The sequence below is a fragment of the Xiphophorus couchianus genome, chromosome 4 (genome assembly GCF_001444195.1).
Source record: "Xiphophorus couchianus chromosome 4, X_couchianus-1.0, whole genome shotgun sequence".
Taxonomy (NCBI): domain Eukaryota; kingdom Metazoa; phylum Chordata; class Actinopteri; order Cyprinodontiformes; family Poeciliidae; genus Xiphophorus; species Xiphophorus couchianus.
Window position 1 is genome coordinate 23,081,618 of NC_040231.1, and position 17,636 is coordinate 23,099,253.

Genomic DNA, 17,636 nt, shown 5'->3' on the forward strand with positions numbered 1-17,636 from the left:
CATCATTTGGTTGTGGACTAATTGCAGCTAGCGTTCAAGTGGAGCATACCTCAGGCGTTTGACAGTGTTTTGTGTGTGTTTTTCCCTTTCTCCGTTGCTTTCAGATGCACTGTTTTGTGTTGTTTCTGCCCTTGTTTAGCAAACAGCCCACATGTATCCTGCATCCTAATAAGTTTGCTTTTATCGAAATAAGAAAAAAACACAATTTCCTCTTTTTTTATATATAAACAGATAACAAAACAGGATTTTTTTTTTTCCAAATACGTTGGAAACAATATGAAAGAGGAAAAAAGGATGAAAATTCAAAATTTCTCACAAGGTACAGCTGCCCACAACAGTCCAAACGTCCATCTTGTTTTTCGGAGCAACAATGGCTTTTTGCTCCGAGTCGTTATGAAGTCCAATCTCAAGGATTCACTTCCGGTTCTGGATGTTCACTCATTTTTGTTGAGTCTCTGTGAACAGAAAGAAAAGTTAATTATACAAAAACCCAGTTTCTCCAAAGATACCATAATTTGAGTTCCCATTTAAAGATTAATATTTTAACAAATCAACTTAGAAATCATTAAACATTTGTTTCTCAAAATAGTATCTACAGCGCCAAGATTGGGCAGATGACTGTGTAAAAACTAATATAAATATTATCAACACCTGTGGTTTTATTTTAATCCCTGACACTGAAACAAAAAGCTTCAGAAAACTCATGTGTTTATCACTGCTCTCATCATGTAAGTGATATTTTCTTGGCTATTATTTAACCCATCTTGAGTTATTTTCTTTTAAAGAACAAATTGCATGTGTAATTGTTTTCCGATTAGGTAATAATGGGCTGAAACATAAAATCAATGCTATTTCCCAAAAATAACGCTGCTGCACTTTTTCAGTTTTATTGGCCTTCGATGTTTGTGTTCTCCTGCTCACTTCGAGACTGTTGTGGTTGTCTTTGGCGTCACCGTGGCGCAAAAACAGAAATCAGACTCTTATAGTTGTCGACTGAGGCTCCTGTGGTCAGTCAAATTTCTCTTTGAGGTTCACAACAAAAAACTGTAGCTCTGCTTGGCCTTGAAATGGTTTTAAGAAATATTTTCTGAGGTGTGCTCATCAAAGAGTGGATGGTAATATTTTTCTTTATGAGCGAATACCTATGGAGTTGCAGTTGATTGCATCACTGCAAAAGCCCAATGAATACCATCCTATGAATATACAGGTCTTGCCAATATTTGAAATGCACATGGGGAAAGCACTGATCCAGATTTTTTTTTTTTTTCCATACTTTCAGCTTTAAACATCTTCATCACTTGGTTGGGCAAGCAGTGTTTCATTTTTACTCTGCTGCCATATTCACTAGAAAAGTTAAAGTGCTATTCATTTATGCAGATGCAATGTGTTTCTGAACATTACAGACTAATGTCCGTACTCTGCTAATAGCTGTCATGGAGGTGTCAGGAGATGTTTTTGCTTCCTATCTACCACTTCTTACCTGAATAAAATGGGGGGTTTTTTTGTTGCTTGTTTTGAACCTTGTGTTCAGCAGCCATTTATGTTGTCCAGTGGATATATATTATCACATTGTACCGTAATTGAGTGAGTGTGGAGGCTCTGCAGCTTGTTGTTTTCACACCAACTCCACCGGGCAGAGGGAGGAAAAAAAAAACAAAAAACTAACAAGCACTTGTCAGTTTTCACCCATCACTCCTGACAAGCAACTCTTGTGGACTTCTCCTCTTATCTTCCCTCTCTCACACCTTGCAGTCATCTGAGAGAGCATGTTTCATTGCATTTGTATGTGTTCATGTGTTGACGCGCACATCTGTGTGCAGCCGCATGTGTACACATGCTAACCTCCATGCGTGTGCATGTGGGTGTGTATGTGAGAGCCTACATGTGTCAGAAACCTGACATGATCTTGTCTCTGGCGAAGGCCTTGGATCACCAGGCCCTGCACACTCCAGACCTGACAGTGCAGCTGAACTAATCAATATCTCACCGCAGTCAAAGGTGGGCTCTGCCATGAGGCCGCGGGGGTGCACTAATTGATGGAAACTCACCGCTGGCTAGCTCCATGCCCTGCGGCGCTGGAAGACGGCAAGCTTGGGCCTTCCACTGAAATGGAAGGGGAAATAGAGGACAGTAAGGCCGAGATCTTAGCCAGGAAAAAAAAAAAAGAGGCAGAGAGAGACAGAGAGAGCTGTTTAGATTTTGTTATATTGTTGTGCTTGTATGTTTAGCAAAGTGAAGGTTTGCATGCTTTTTGTCGGGGGACATTTTTTAGCCTGTGATAGTTTGACTTGTTAGAATGGTGAAAATATTCAGCATAGGAACGGTTTTAAACTCACGCTGAAGCTGCCATGTATGATGTTTTATGGGATTTTTTTTGGTCATGAAATCATTTCGGAAAACTGCCACAAAAAATATGAAATTTTTTTTCAGATGATATTATTCAAAATGCTTGATTGATTCAGTCATTTTGCAATATTTCATTACAAATGAAGTATTCACTACTGATTTCATGTAGCAAACACACATTATTCTTTGTCTTTTTCACCTAAGTACTTATAAATAATTTCATAAATAAATGTATATTACTTTTTAGTGAGCACCTTTATCACAGTTACCCTTAACAGATGATGGGCCAACGCTTTGTTTCCACGTCATGAAATCTCCACCCTCTACCAATTATTTTATCAAGAGGAGAATAAAGAGAACACAGGAATGATCACTTGAGAGAATGTGCAGTGACTTGTTTCTTGTTTAAAAATATATTGTTATGGTGCAGACTAAGCACACTGGGATAATTACCATCAATAATTGAGTAAGGGGAAATGCTAGGCAGGGCTGCATTCATTGCTGGCTAAATGTGCCTGAGAGATGGTGCGATGGACTGTCTGGCTAGCTTGCTAATTTGGCTTCCTTTTTTTATGTGGCACTGAAGATTATCTTTATGTTTCCACCCGCTTACCTCTGGCTCCATATGAGACCCGCAGCAAGAACATGCAGTGTTTCCTGTTAGCACCATTTATCGCAGGTGTGCCGATGCATATTGATCCCAAAGAGCATCAAAGCAACATAAAGTGAAGGAGTTGGATGTATGCCACAGCATGAAGGATTTATTGCACTCATTTATGAATGAGTTTGAGTTTACTTATATCCAATACTGGGCTTAAGCAACAATTATTTTGGACCTTCAAGCGAATAAGATTAGAACCCTTGTTTTTACTTTCATAATTGAAGCTGCTTTACATATTTACAGTGAGGTTGACCTCTTGGAACTGACACTGCAGGATCAAACCTCACTTTTTATTTTTATTTCTATGCAGTGCTGCTTGTGAATTATGCTGATAATTGTTTTTCTTTTTGGATATTGTGACACTGAGATGAACTTAACGTGCAGCTGGTTGGAGAGCAGTTGTTGACCAAGATATTGTCTCTGTCTTTGGAAAAAGTTCCTGCCCTCTGAAATGCACTCATGCAGTCCAATCATGACTATGAGTGACGTGTCAAGTAAAAAATAAGGCATTATTGCGGGGCAGAGTATTCAACAACAAGCCTAAAGCCTTCTTGAACTATTGAAATCAGAATATTGAATTTGTTTATTATGTATTTATAGTTGGAGAATGAACAGCTATGGATTTGGACATGGGTTTTCAGCAGCATATATGAATTTACAGCAACTGCATTGCAGCTTGTGTGTAAAAGGACTGGTGAGTCTTCCACAACAAAGAAAGTTCACCATCAGTATCGAGTGGAAACGACAGCCAAACCCCCTGAGAATCAGGTGCACTTTCCGAAATGTAAATCAGGCCTTCTCAGAGACGCACAGACTTCTCCATCCCCTGCTGCTCAGAAAGCTTTGCCATTCACCTTTAAACAGCAGAACAATAATCAATGGAGCATTATTAATGCTGAAATCATTCATCTTCTCTCCTGTGTTATCCTGCTGAGTGTAAAGCTGCTTAAGTCATGGAGCTCATACAGTGGACTGCATCGCATGTGCTGGTTTAAATAAAATCCGTTGCATCTGCTCTCACTTACCCGAGATCAATATCTTACCAAAAGTGGAGCGTTACCTAGAACTATCCGTACATTTTCTTTTTTTAAGTAATTCGATAACAAATATATTTTGACACACTGATCATAAATGTTTGACGCAAATCAGATCAACCAAAAGATCTTAGATAGAGAGTAGTTCCATCTGTGACAACACTGCTCCTAATCCCAATGGTTTCTACGCAGCACCATGTAGGACTCTCCGGTTTTCAGCCAGAAAAAGAACCATCCATGTCTACTTCAATCATTAATAAGCAACGTTTCCCTACACAAGCCCTTCCACAATCCCTCAAAGATCTGGCTGTGAATTTTTCATAAACCAAGTCTCTGTTTCTTGTTCATGAGCTGTCTCTATACACCAAAGCCTATTCCTTCCATGTCCAACCCGGCGAATTTATTGGATGTAGCAGGAGTGTGAGTAGAGCAGTGGCACTCGGCGTAGGGAAGAAGAGGGAGCGACCTCGCTCCTTCATTACAGGAGGCAGATGTAAATCAAACTAATTATGGAGCCACTACGGTATCGAACCCATGGAGGGGAAATGAAATGATCAGAGGCAGGTCAGTGCTCAACAGAGAGAGAGAGTTAATGAAAATATTAATTACCTGGTGATATAGTGAGAACACCTCACACACCCCCAGTTCCTCTCTGCCTCAAAGCCCCTACCTCAGAGAGCATTTGTTTTAATTGAGTAATAATAAGACTGTTACATTTGGCTGAGTCACTTGATTAGGGTAGGTAATTGACCAATAAAGGTACATGATTGGCAATTATAAAATCCAATGTAGTGCTAATTACTTAGCAACTCTAAAGTGTCTAACATGGAGAACATTGCAGTTCTAAGCAGATGGTTATTTTAAAACTCATAAAATCAGAGCATAGTGAGTTCAGAGTCAGTTAATCCACAAAACGCCTTCAACGCATCCCATTAACCCTCTGTCAAACACATCCCTCCTAATATTAGTAGAATTGGCTATTAATACCAGATTTGGCCACATGATTGATTTTTCTCTGTGTTTTTGTTCTGAATTATTCAGTGGTACATTTATCTCCTCACCTTCCCTTCTCCCCAGACTGTTGCACCTCCTCCCTGTTGTGTGACGATGGTCAATAAGTGGCAGGAATTTGGATCCTGACTGTTTCAGACAGCATCATTCTTAGAATACACAAATGAGAAGGTAGTATGCAGCCCAAATAGGTGAAATTGAGTAGCAGTCAATCAAAGTCATTAGAGAATTAATCAACCTTTGTAATTAATCAGCAACAGCAACTCGTATGCGCTTTCCTAAAACTGTTCAAAACACAATATTACGTTAGAATAAGTACACTTAAATTGGCAGAATGTAACACAAAAAAAGTCTCTGCCATTATTTTTGGCATGGAGCAAATGCAAATGTTGGCAATCATAACTGAACTAAATCTCATTTCATGACACTAAGAAAAAAAGGGTATTTGTATGTAGTACATGTCAGTATCTGATTCCCACTGTTAGAAGCTCAGCACATGATTTTTCTTGATTCTTTCCAGAATCTAATAATCGGGAATAACACATAGATGTTTACAGAAAAATCTGACTTTAAGTTGGATTTTAAAAAAAAGTATTTCTTGCACTACCACCCCTCCCCGTCTTGATGCGAATTATTTCACTCTGCTGATAATCATGTGCGTATGGATGTAGTCTGCCATGTGACACAATTTGGCGCTAATTTTTTGCTGTAGGCGACACTAGCACACAGTGTTCAGGCATCACTCTCACGACATCCAAACACAAGTCAGTTTTTATTTACCAGTTTCCAAGGGGTTTGAAGGACAAATTGATTCCATTAAGGCAACCGAGCCTGTGCTTTGAAACTCTTGCTGAGATACATCAATGTGACTGCTGCTTATTACTCAAGCATAATTAGCCGTGTCAACCTATGCAGCTCGATGAGTTGATGCATTCATTCAGCTACCTGTCTGGCTCGCAGCGAGTGAGCGAGTGAGTAAGTGAATGAGTTTTACATAGTTCTTGGCTTTCCTCTATTCGGAGTGACAGCCTAATCAGTAGTTTGTCAAAGCCGACTCCAGCTCCACCTGTCAAAGCTGTCAGTCTTCTGAGGAGCCGATGAGGTCCCCTGAGTAATAAGCAGCAGAGCTGATTTCGCAACCATGTGACCTGCAAGGTGTGAAGCCAGGCCACTGAGGACATCATAATCATTGTCAGAACATGTGGTATTGATGAAAGATGTCAGGAATGGCTGAAACCTAACATGAGATCCTGGAGGCACTCAGTGGAGTCTCTTGGGTGTGATCGTAGTTATAACACAATGCATTGTGTGATAGTGACGCAAGGCAGCTGCAACATCTGTTGGATGTAGAGAAGGCTGTTGAAGGAGTTTTTGTACCTGTTTTTGTTCTGTTAACAGATTCAATAGTTGCATGTCTGATTCAATGTTTTAACTGCAGAAATGCAACCAATAGTTCATCTCTAAGTTCTATGCTTAGAGATGAACTATCTCTAAGGTGCCACTTTCTTAAGGTGTCCATCAAAAAGCTCATTTTGTTATTCATGCAGTCCAGCAATGAGATTTAGGGGATTGTTTTCCAGTCTGTGTAACCAGATGCTAACAGGATCAAAGAAAGGCAATCAACGGCCGGCATGATGTGCCCTTCACCATGTTTTCACTCTGAGATGCTTCCTTTTTCTGATAAACGATGTCTGACTTGCAGCATCCCAAATATTATTTACTGAACATGTAAAATGTCCACAAATGCAGACAAAAGATCCAAAAGAATGATGATCCATCTGGAGTTCCTACCCAGGTACGAGAGCAGAACATGATGCCCACCCAAGATAAAAGTAGTTATAGCCAAGCCTGCACTTCAAATTTAAATCAGGAAAATGAAGATTAATGTGGTGATTTATCCACTGAGGAGGAGGAAGTGAAGAGATGAGAGTAGTAGCATGGAGACTTAACAAACCGGCACCTCAGGGAGTGGTTTAAAATATTCTGTAGTGCTCGTACACTTCCAATAATTTACAAAGCAATATGCTAAAATTCCACAAGCATTTAGGTCATGCGTTGTATTTTCTGAACCGGGATTGTTTCTCTGAGATCCACTTGTGTCCGATCTCCCATTTCTCCAAACAGCTGTCACAAAAAAAGGAAGTCATGCATTGACTATGTAAGTCTCACTTTTTTTCCCACATGTCCATGTAAAACTGCTCAGCGATAATGGAGCTTTCAAAATGTTGTTCTAGGGACTTTGCCAGGCAACTCAAGCCTCATAAGTTCATCTGAGGTTAGTTTTCTCAAAACAAGATGGCCTTTGGCTCTAAAAAGACACTTCTGGTTACTGCTACCCACAATGCTGGACGGAAGAGAAGTAAAATATTCAGCATCTGCAGTCAAATATTCTCCATAATTTGTCAAGCTATTTGTTGAGGCATGGACATGTTGTGTAATCATCCATCAGCCTTGGTTTGTTTATTCCCTCAAAGAGACTCAAAACATTTTGATATTGTAGAGTAAAATGTGCTTTAAATGCAGAGGGTTTTAGATGGTGGAGGGGAGACCTGTGTCCACTGTCATGGAGCTCCACCGATGTTTGTAGCTAAAGTACTTGCTTTTTCATTTTTCATTTTTCAGTGTCACCGATACGTGGCTACACTTCTGTTGGGCAAATTGTATATTTGACCAAGAAAACAAGCAGCTATTTGTTTAAAGCCATGAACAGTGAGATACTTCAAAATGGTTGAGCCTTCTTGTTTCAGACAGACATTAATCAAAATATTCCTTTTTTTAGTGGGTGTTTTATTTATGTATTTTTTATATATGTTTTGAAAACCAAAGGAAATGGCACATGAGATTTGTTTGTTTAATTCTTTCATGGTTTTAAGGTTGTTGTTTTTTTCTTAAACTCTAAACTACAAAGTTAAAAAATTCAACTCTTCATCAAGCTCAGTGTCAAAAAGTTTTCTACTTGTGAATATGCTACTTCCTTTGGTTTATTTTTGTTTACCGATGTGAAAAGTGATTATTCTGGATAATTGGGAGTTTCAATTGCTCTCATCCTTCTGGTTTTGTGGTGCTTGAAATTTTATGACATTTATATACTAGGGTCAAGCAAAAAATAAATAAATAAAAAAGAAAATAGTTGTAGTTGACTATGGATGTGAGTTTCAGACAGGGATTCTTTAGTGATGGAGAAAAAAGTTCATAAAGATGTTGAGTTGGACGATCTAATCTGCAACATTTAAATCGTCCAGAATCAAAAATGTCCTGAGGTTTCTGCTTCTGTGTTTAGTCTAACTGAAAAGACTAAGGACTTCTAGAGAATGGAGAATGAAAATGCTCATAAAAACGGTTCTATATCAGATTTGTGGGTTTTGTGAAGCTGGATGAAGCCGAATAATTTAACCATTATGTTTCCGTGAAGATGCATGAAAAAAAAGGTTATAGTTTCAGAGTTTAATATAATTAGACTTCTGCCCCTTTGTGATTGAATATTGCATCTTTAGAATAGTATCAGAACAAGAGGGTCTAAAAAATTAGTCTTAGGATCGCTGCTGATGCTCCACCACAAATTTCAGACTTTCAATGCGTGCGTGCGTAACATTGAGAGAGGAAGGGAGACAGAGGAAGAGAGAGAGAGACAGAGGAAGAGAGAGAGAGAGCGCATCAACATTTGTTCCCCTGTATGCTTCGAGTTCAGCAAATGAGTTGAACCAACCTTCCCGGGCAGTCCTCCCTGTCTACCCCAACCTCTAACAGCTCATGAAATATTTACGGTGCCTCACAGTAACCTCTCGCACATCCACTCACACACATATATTTTTTCTTTCTGTCATTTTAGCTGATAGTCAAGGGATGTAAACGTAAATGTCCGCTTAAGCCTCGCTTTATTTTGAGAGAGCTTGCGAAGTTCACCTCACAAACCTCTCACCCCTCCACGGACGCGTTCACGGGCTGCTCGTAGCCTAGACACTCGGTGAACTTTTGTGCAATTTCAACGAGCGTTCCGGGGGGCCCAGTGTATTGTATTCTGGTTGAATGTACGCAGAGGTAGCTGGATGCAAACTTGACACCCGGCCGATCGGCAGCTGCCGGCTGTTTAATCAACAGTGATGAATATTTGATGGCGTGGCGGCGGGCAAATGGTGGCCGACACCCTCCTCATTATCGAAGTCCGTGTGTACGGAGGAAGATATTGAATATCTCTCCGATGGGGACCTGGCCCCTGTCAGCAACATGAAATGCCCCTACATTTCACCACCACACGAAAGTCTAGACCTTAAATATGTGCAAAGCTGGTTCGCAAAATAGGACAGCACGCAGAAATAAGAGTCATGGATCAAGCGCCTGGATTCGAAACCGAAACACCTGTAAATATAGGCTTGTATTTGTTCATGTTAGCATTTAATAGTGTACGTAAAGGTGAAAATGGAAAAGTTGATAGCAGAAGCTTAAACAAAGTTTATTAAGTGAAAACATACTTGAGACTGGAGATTATCCCAAAAAGACTACGCAAAGTACTTCAACACGAAGGACAGCGACATAAACAGGTCAGAAACAAAGTCGTCGTGATGGTAGGAAAAAAAAGTCATTCATTAATTAATTCATTCATTCACTGCATAAATCACCACTCCAAGCAAGAATTACTTATTTTACGTTTTGCAAAAAGAGAAGAGAAAAAAAAATATTTGTGATATAAAAAAGAATAAGGTATTTCTCTTTTACATACATTGTTTTTGTTTTAAAGTATTGTGCATACTTATTGCAAGATTTAGGCTTAGCTTATGTAGTCAAGGCTAGAATAAATAGAATGTACGTGCGTTTTAAAAAAATATGACATTATGTAGAGGTGTTCACTTTTGGTTAACCTTGCTGAGCCTGACTCTCACAGAGAACTAAAGTTCCTGTGCTACATTTTATTATTATTATTTTTAAGTAAAGTATTTCAAATAAACAACAAATCTGTAAATTCACACTAAACAAAACATTAGTTTTAAACCCCTGTCGCTTCTCTTGAGTTTACGTCGATGACGCTGACGTTGGGTCTCCTTATATGGCATATTCTCGCTATTACCCCCCCTTATGCTTCCGGTCGCTCGTCCCTCTCTTTTCTCGCGCGCCTACCTGCTGATACGCGTGCGAGTAATGACGAGAGGGAGCAGGGTTCAAAGAGCACTCCGCCCGGGGCCGCGGCGGCTCTTTGAAGGCAAGGACTGGGAAATAAGTGACATTTAGGAAGTGAGGCAGGTTTAGCATAAAGTGACATTTAGGTGGCGGGACGTGATTTGAGAACGAGTTGAAACGTCCCGCCATGATCACGTGAAGACACTGACAAGTGTTTTGATGTTTTAGTGTCGCACTTTATCAGTTTAGTTGTCACGCGGTGAGTTCAAACAACTGTACTAAGGTTAAACCGAGCATATTTCCAGATTTTTAAAAAATATATATTATTATTTTAGTTTTTATTTGACTAAACTTGACTAAATAGACTAAACTTGACTATTTGGCCTTTATGAAAGAATGTTGTGTACATTTACAACAAGTATCTTGTGGGTTGGGTTTATAGGCACCCTACTAATTATCTGCCTGGTAAAAAAGATGTGACACAAAATACAACTGATCCTGGCTCATTGATTAATACTCTATTTGTGGTTGGTTGCTACATAAGTATTGATTTTGGGACCTTTTCCAATTTTGACAAGAGGTTTTTTTTGTTGTTTGTTTGTTTGTTTGGTTGGTTGGTTTTTGTGACAAAATGAATGTAGTTATAAATAGATCTTTTGGGAAGAGCAAAATAAAAATGGTCAAGAGGATCCCTGTTTTTTTCCCCCATAAATTATAATTTGTAAATCTCACAAAGTTGTCAACTACCTCAGCTAGTGTACAATTATTATTATTATTATTATTATTATTATTATTATTATTATTATTATTATTATTATCAATAATAATAATAATCACAAGTGTCGATACCAATTGAAGTACGTTTTGAAATTCACACAGCAAAGAATCAAAATATCAAATTTGGCTTCAATAAACTGCCAATCTTAGTCTTTAATTTATTTCCAAATTTTAAAAAATCACCAGTTCTGCAAGTTTGAGCTGTTCCCATCACGTCGCCTATTATTTTGCTTTCATACAACTTTTTGACCCCTCATCTAAACAACTACACCCACAATAGGACTTCTGTGCTCCATACTAATACAAATCTATAGTTGTTGTTGTTGTTGTTGTTATGAAGGCGACCTGCATCTCCTTGATGCGTCCACATCCATTTTTATCTGTCATTCGCTACATGACAAGAGGTCAGCCCCTCAAGATCAAATATTTTTCTTACTAAATGACGGATTTATTAGACAAATAAGTTGTGCGTCTGACTCTGAACCCTCTGTGATTGAAATATACCCTTGTGTCAACAGCACCGCCTCTCAAACCGGGTCCCCGGCGATGAAGGGCTGCCACGGCGGATTACTGAGCAAATATGAGTGGGAAATGAGTGCAGATCTGGGGGGATCTTCCCATCCGCATCCTAGGTTTGACATTTCCGTCCAAAGGCCAACCTTAGCGCACATTGTTAGATCAACTGAGCCATCTGAGGCTTCTCTTTTTATTATTTATTTTTGAAGAAAATTCATAAGTTGGCCTGGAATAACATCGAAAACAAAAACGAGTTCAGATTAAACAAATAAACCCAACTAACGTCAATTGTGAGCATTTTTTCCCCCTTCCTTTTACCTTCAGCGCGTCATCTTGTAATTATAATGATCTAATCCATCTTAACCTGGGTGCCTAACAGCTGCGATTAGAGTAGGCTCACTTTCTTCCGCTCAGAGCCATAGTAAAAACTCGTACGCTCGTAAATCTAAGCGCCCCGCGTAACCATAACGTGGCGAAATCATTACTTGCCGAGGTGGTGTCACAGACTCGCTCATTTCGTCTGTCAGGAATCCAATTTCCTTTTATTTACATCCGCGGTATAGATTAATTACTCCCCTGACTAGTAGCCTGCAGGAATTAAGTTATGGGATCCTTTGGAAGGCTCCACGATTAATCCATCAAGGCCTACGCAAGGATACAAAGGCGGAAGCAGAAGTGGTGATTAATATCGGCGAATGGAGAATAATAATAATAATAATAATAATAATAATAATAATAATAATAATAATGTAAAACCAGTTATCTGTGGCCCAAGAAGCACGACCAAAGCATCACGGGAAGTAACACGGTGGGAAGAGTTTAATGTACTTGAACGATCCAGACATGCAAAGGGGGAGAAGGACTTTTTTTCTCTCTCTCTCTCTCTCTCTCTCTCGGGCCTCTGTATTATGAATACCTGAGATCAGGTGACGATGCGGCGCAGTATTGATGGGGCTTTAAGGGTTATGATATCGGCGAGGACCATCGATGAAATATCCCCAACTGATTAATAGAGGGCTCTGTCGTAACGGCCTGACATATGGTAGGCGAGGCAGCTGGGGACGGTACCTCGGGCATCCCCTACGGCCATTAACATATTAGAGGCTATTGTGAAGGCAGACAGTCCGACTTCATCCACAGCCCCTTGTGCAGAGAGACAGCACCCCAGAGCTGTTTGATATAGGCGTTCAATAATGCATCACTCTTCAGTCCGCCAGCGGAGCTGTTCGTGGTGCTGAAATGATGGTGCCATGTGGCGCGTGTGGTGCTGCTGGTGGAGAGTGTTCAGTGCCAACGGTGCTGTGTGGCTGACTGTCCGTACTATAAATAAATAAATAAATAAATAAATAAATAAATAAATAACAGATAGATAGATAGATAGATAGATAGATAGATAGATAGATAGATAGATAGATAGATAGATAGATAGATAGATAGATAGATAGATAGATAGCATTCACGTTTTCAATAAATTGCATTAATTATTATTTGCTACAAAATAACCACGCTGTATTCCGTTCTAAGCTTTGTTTCTGAAACAATCTTATCATTATTTGCTCATTCAGGTTAAAAACTATGTGAAATTTTTTTTTTAAAAAAGGCCTACTTACTTTGACGAGCCGCTTCCTCTTCTGTCCAATTTGGCCCAAAAAAAATCTACAGAAAACAAGAACGAGAAGCTTTCGCTGCTGTTATACAAACGACGTCCTCCACATGCCCACTTCCTCTGAAAACCCCGAATGCCGACTGAAAGTATTGCATCTTATAGCGGCAAACCTTGATTAATATTGCATTACACGCTTATAAAAATTCAGAGTAATTCAAGTGCCAGGCGAATGTGAAGGAATAAAAAAAAAAAATCCGTGCAGGTTTAGAGTTCAAACAGCACAGTTAAAGGAGGGATGAGATGTCATTGTGATATTTCAAAGATAAAATCTGTTATTTTATTACTTTGTGTTGTTTTGCTCGCCTCTTTCTCTCTTTTTTTGTTCTTCTTCTTCATTTGCATGCCCTCTTTTATGCTACCGCTGAATTATTCTGACGTTGCTGTGACACTTCAGTGGATCTAGTGTGTTGTCAAGGCCTGGCATCACCATAAATCTGGAAGAGTGGAGCTTTATCCTGAAATTTTCAAAAATGATCATTACAATTTTACTTGGCAAAAAAACATTAATTTATGACTAAAATAGTGCATTATTATTGTTATTTTTTATTGTTATTATTAAGGAGATAGCTATTGGAAACAAACTTTTGTCCGATTTTTTTCTCTCTTTTTAATCTAATGTCTACTGTGTAATTTAGAAAAAAACAAAACGGATTTATTATTAATTATTATTCTTGCAATTATTATTATATTATTATCGAATGTAAGTGAATATTATCAATAATATTTTTCATATTTTCAATTTGAGAATACATTAAATCGTTGCTTGATTTAATATGTGTGATTCAAATCAAATACATTTCCCATCCAAGCTTTATTTGCAAAAAAAAAAAAAAAAGGGGGGGCGGGGGGAGAGAAAAAATAAAGAAAAGAAAACAAAGAAAAGCTGAAGGGAAAAAACATAACTTCATATCGTACTAAAATCATTTCAGTTTTAACAAAGTTGTTGCTATAATATTGTGCAACAACAATGAGCCCCTTGAGTGGCGTGTCCAATCACAACCAGGAGAAGAAGAAAAAAAAGCACGGTTTTCTTTCTTTGATTTATTAGAAGATTGCTGGAACACACTCCCCGTTGGATTTTGGCGTACAGGATGAAGAGTACCAATGAAAGTAAGAGGACAACAGAGGAGAGTGTAGAAGTTGTGAGTGAGGGAAGGAGACATTTTCCATGATGCACATGGCGCCGTAGTTTTGTAAACATACCTGTGCACAAAGTAAATAGTACTTACACAACGACTCCGTAACAGTTAACACGACAAACAACGAGGTGATCTTAATGCGAAAACAAGCATTTAACAGTGACTTACAACCACCCACAAAAAAAATAAGGTCTATCAGTAGATAGCACTACTGTAAGCAGTGATTTATTTATTTTTTTCTTAAATGCATAGAGTGTTTGCACTGCAAACTGAAACGCATAAAAGAAAAATTTCCTCTATTTTTTCTATTGTGATTACTCCTTCATGAAGCACACACGCTGTTCGTGCTCTGATCTGTGATGCCAAAGGTGTCGCAAGACCCCTAGAAATTGTTTCCAAAACACAGGAGTTCGCCTCTTGTAAGTGATAAAACTGTAGTCTGTACATACAAACCATGTCGATCTAAACCTAAAGGGTCTTTTTTTGTGTGTGCAAATTTAAATAAATATATCTGTAGTTATTATGATGGCCTGTAGAGGCTTATTTGCTTCCCGTGAATTAGTATTTCATGCAGGCCCAATTTATTTTATTAATTATTATTATTTTTTTCGTTAGACATTAAAGTTTGCAACAAAATTTGAAGTGTATAGCAGCGTCTAAAGTTAGAATAAAGGAACACATGAATAAATGAACAGCTTCGCGAATTACTCTATACCAAACAGTGACAAGAATCAAACCGAAACACAGTTCAACAATAAATGAGGTAATTCGTAAATGGCTATATTTCAAATCATAGGCCTATTAGAGGAGAAAAACAACTCGCTATATTGTATCGAGCAAATTACGTCTTTCCGCGCGTTTCGAAAGGCAATGACGACGACGACGCTAAACTTTTCCCTCGCAACAACTGAGCGAAATTTGTGTAGTCTGGTATTTGCATACTTCACATTCACCAATAACGTGAAAAATAAACAAGATATATGAAGCCTCATAAAATGGGTGCCTATAGTCCATTGTGCACCAACGTGTAAAGTCGCTGGAGACAAAAGACTGAAAATGGTGTCTTGTTAGTGTCCCTTGGCCCCCAAATTCAGTCACAGCTCTTCATTTCATTTCTCTCTGTTGTCTCTGCCCATCAGTGAGCAGCTGAAAATTTCAACCTTTTCTGCTTCTGTCTTTGGTTACAAAACCACACTCGCACCACATTTTTTTTCAAGTCCAACTTTTCAGCTATAGCCGCTATTTTCTCGGAGGACGGCCGAGGCTGTACGGCGAAGTACGCCTCCAAAGACCTCTTTTCCGGGGCTGCTATCGAGGTCCTCTTCCGTTTCTTTTCCCCGCCGTTGAAAATGTCAGGTTTGCTCATTTTCTCCCTCTGGGCCCCCTCGGCCTCCTCCAGCCAGGCCTGAAGGATGGGTTTGAGCGCAATCATGTTGTTGTGGGACAGAGTTAAGGACTCAAATCGACAAATTGTACTTTGGCTCAACGAGCCCACACCGGGGATTTTGAGATTAGCCAGAGCGCTGCCCACGTCCGCCTGGGTCACCCCCAGCTTGATCCTCCGCTGCTTGAAGCGCTCCGCGAAAGCCTCCAGCTCCCTTGGGTCTGTGTCCGAGTCATTGATGGAGGGAAGTCCGGGGTTTGTCAGACCTGGGCCGCCTTGGCTTCCACCGTGATGGCCCGGTAAGAGCCCGTGGTGGGTGAGCGACGAGTTCATGCTCATTGCCTGGTGGGATAGGTGACCCAAACCGTGCATGTGGGAATGTGGGTGGGCAGAGGAGGTGGAGATGAGCCCTCCGCCGCCACCTCCGCCTCCCCCGCCACCTCCTCCGCCTGTCCCGTCGTGCGAGGACATCAGGGTGAGGGACGGCGAGCCGATGTGATCCATGATGTCCGGAGGCTCCAGGTTCTGGTGGTGGTGGTGGTGATGATGGTGGTGGTGGTGGGCCAAGGGCACAGTGGACGTCGACGAGCATGGCACCGTGCTCATCGTGTGGTAGGTGGCGTCCGGTTTGAACGGGTGCGTCTTGGCCTGGGACACGGCGATGTCCACGGCGGCCAAAGCCTCTGCCCGAGCCAGCAAGGTCTCATCCAGACTCGCGAATATGTTGCTCTGTAGCTGCGAGGGCAAAAAAATAAAAATAAAAAATAAAAAATGAAAAAAAATGAAAGGGAAGAGGATTAGAAAGTGAGTGAGTGCAAAATAGGAAAAGGCACATGGAGGGAAAAGAGGAAAAAGAAACGTGCATAAATGCATCTGTCAGTCGGTACTTTTGGCGACACTCAGCAGAGTTGAGTATTCCTTCAGAGGCGGGAAGTCATAAAAATTAATACAAAAACGGCAAACGCCGGGCTTTTGCGTGAGCATGCTTTCAAAAAGATCACAGACTCTCCGAGTGATTGCTGTGGAATACATGAAAAAAACATTAAGCGCGCGTCGTGGCGGAAAGTGCCTTGAAGCGCCTCTCGTTATTACGCACAAGACAGCGCTCGTCGCTTGCGAGCAGCCGAGGCAGGAAAAGTGACAAAGAAGGTAAAGTTTTCTGGGATCATTTACCTGTGGAGTTTGCAGGCAGGCTCTCCTTATAGCTTCCGAGCTGGAATGCAGAGTGGTGTACTTGTGCTCGGGTAAGGAGGGATGCATGGCGAAGTGCGGCTGTTTGCTGTTCATGGACATCATCTTGGCGAACGTCTCGAATTAAAGTGCTCAGGAGAAGAAAAAAAATAAAAAAAAATAAATAAAATAGAGGGGAGGGGGAAACAGCTACGAGAGCTGGAAAATAGTCATAGATAATCACAGATCCTTTGCCTATTCGGTAATGATGCAGTGCGATTCGCTCTGTAGTGCGCCGAGTGCGGCAGCCTTGTGCCCGGAGATCACAGAGATGCCTGCAGTCTCTCAGACGCGCTTATCTGTCTACTGTTTCCCCCACTGCTGGGGATGAGAGAGGCTCTTACACCTGAGCGCCTCAGATCTCGTCAAGCCCGTGCTCGGCTGCTCTCGCGAGACACGAGCTGCCAGAACAGTGAACTGGCTGACAGATAAGAAAAAAGAAAAAAGAAAAAAAAAAAAAAAAGCTGCTCACAGGGCAGGCAATCACATCTGGAGAGTAGTTGCTTGCGTTTTAGGGCTTCTCTCTATCCAGCTACAGGAGTGCATCAGTAGCTTTCAGGCCTCATTCTTCACTTCAGCTCCAGTTCACAAATGACCCGGTGCAGCTAATTTTGGCTTGTGTAGCTAAATATATATATATATATATATATATTATAATGCAATTGTCTGCACTCATTCTTAATGTAATCTGAGACACAGAAAAGCAACGTTTCGTGCAATCACACACCTAATTATATCAGAATATTCAGTCTATTCTGGT

General features: G+C 40.3%; 1 protein-coding gene and 1 long non-coding RNA gene across 2 annotated transcripts; both read right to left on the reverse strand.

The window, feature by feature from the left end:
* Window positions 1-238: 238 nt before the first annotated feature.
* Window positions 239-13,411, reverse strand: LOC114143557 (uncharacterized). Its single transcript, XR_003595269.1, has 3 exons — window positions 13,068-13,411; window positions 2,049-2,103; window positions 239-455 (listed from the first exon to the last, which is right to left on the reverse strand). It is a non-coding gene; the product is annotated as an uncharacterized LOC114143557 (long non-coding RNA).
* A 733-nt stretch (window positions 13,412-14,144) lies between these two features.
* pou4f1 (POU class 4 homeobox 1) lies at window positions 14,145-17,197 on the reverse strand. Its single transcript, XM_028013821.1, has 2 exons — window positions 16,820-17,197; window positions 14,145-16,381 (listed from the first exon to the last, which is right to left on the reverse strand). Exons 1-2 carry the CDS (start codon window positions 16,940-16,942, stop codon window positions 15,398-15,400), a joined length of 1,107 nt encoding a protein of 368 aa, XP_027869622.1. The 5' UTR covers window positions 16,943-17,197; the 3' UTR covers window positions 14,145-15,397.
* Between the last annotated feature and the right edge of the window lie 439 nt (window positions 17,198-17,636).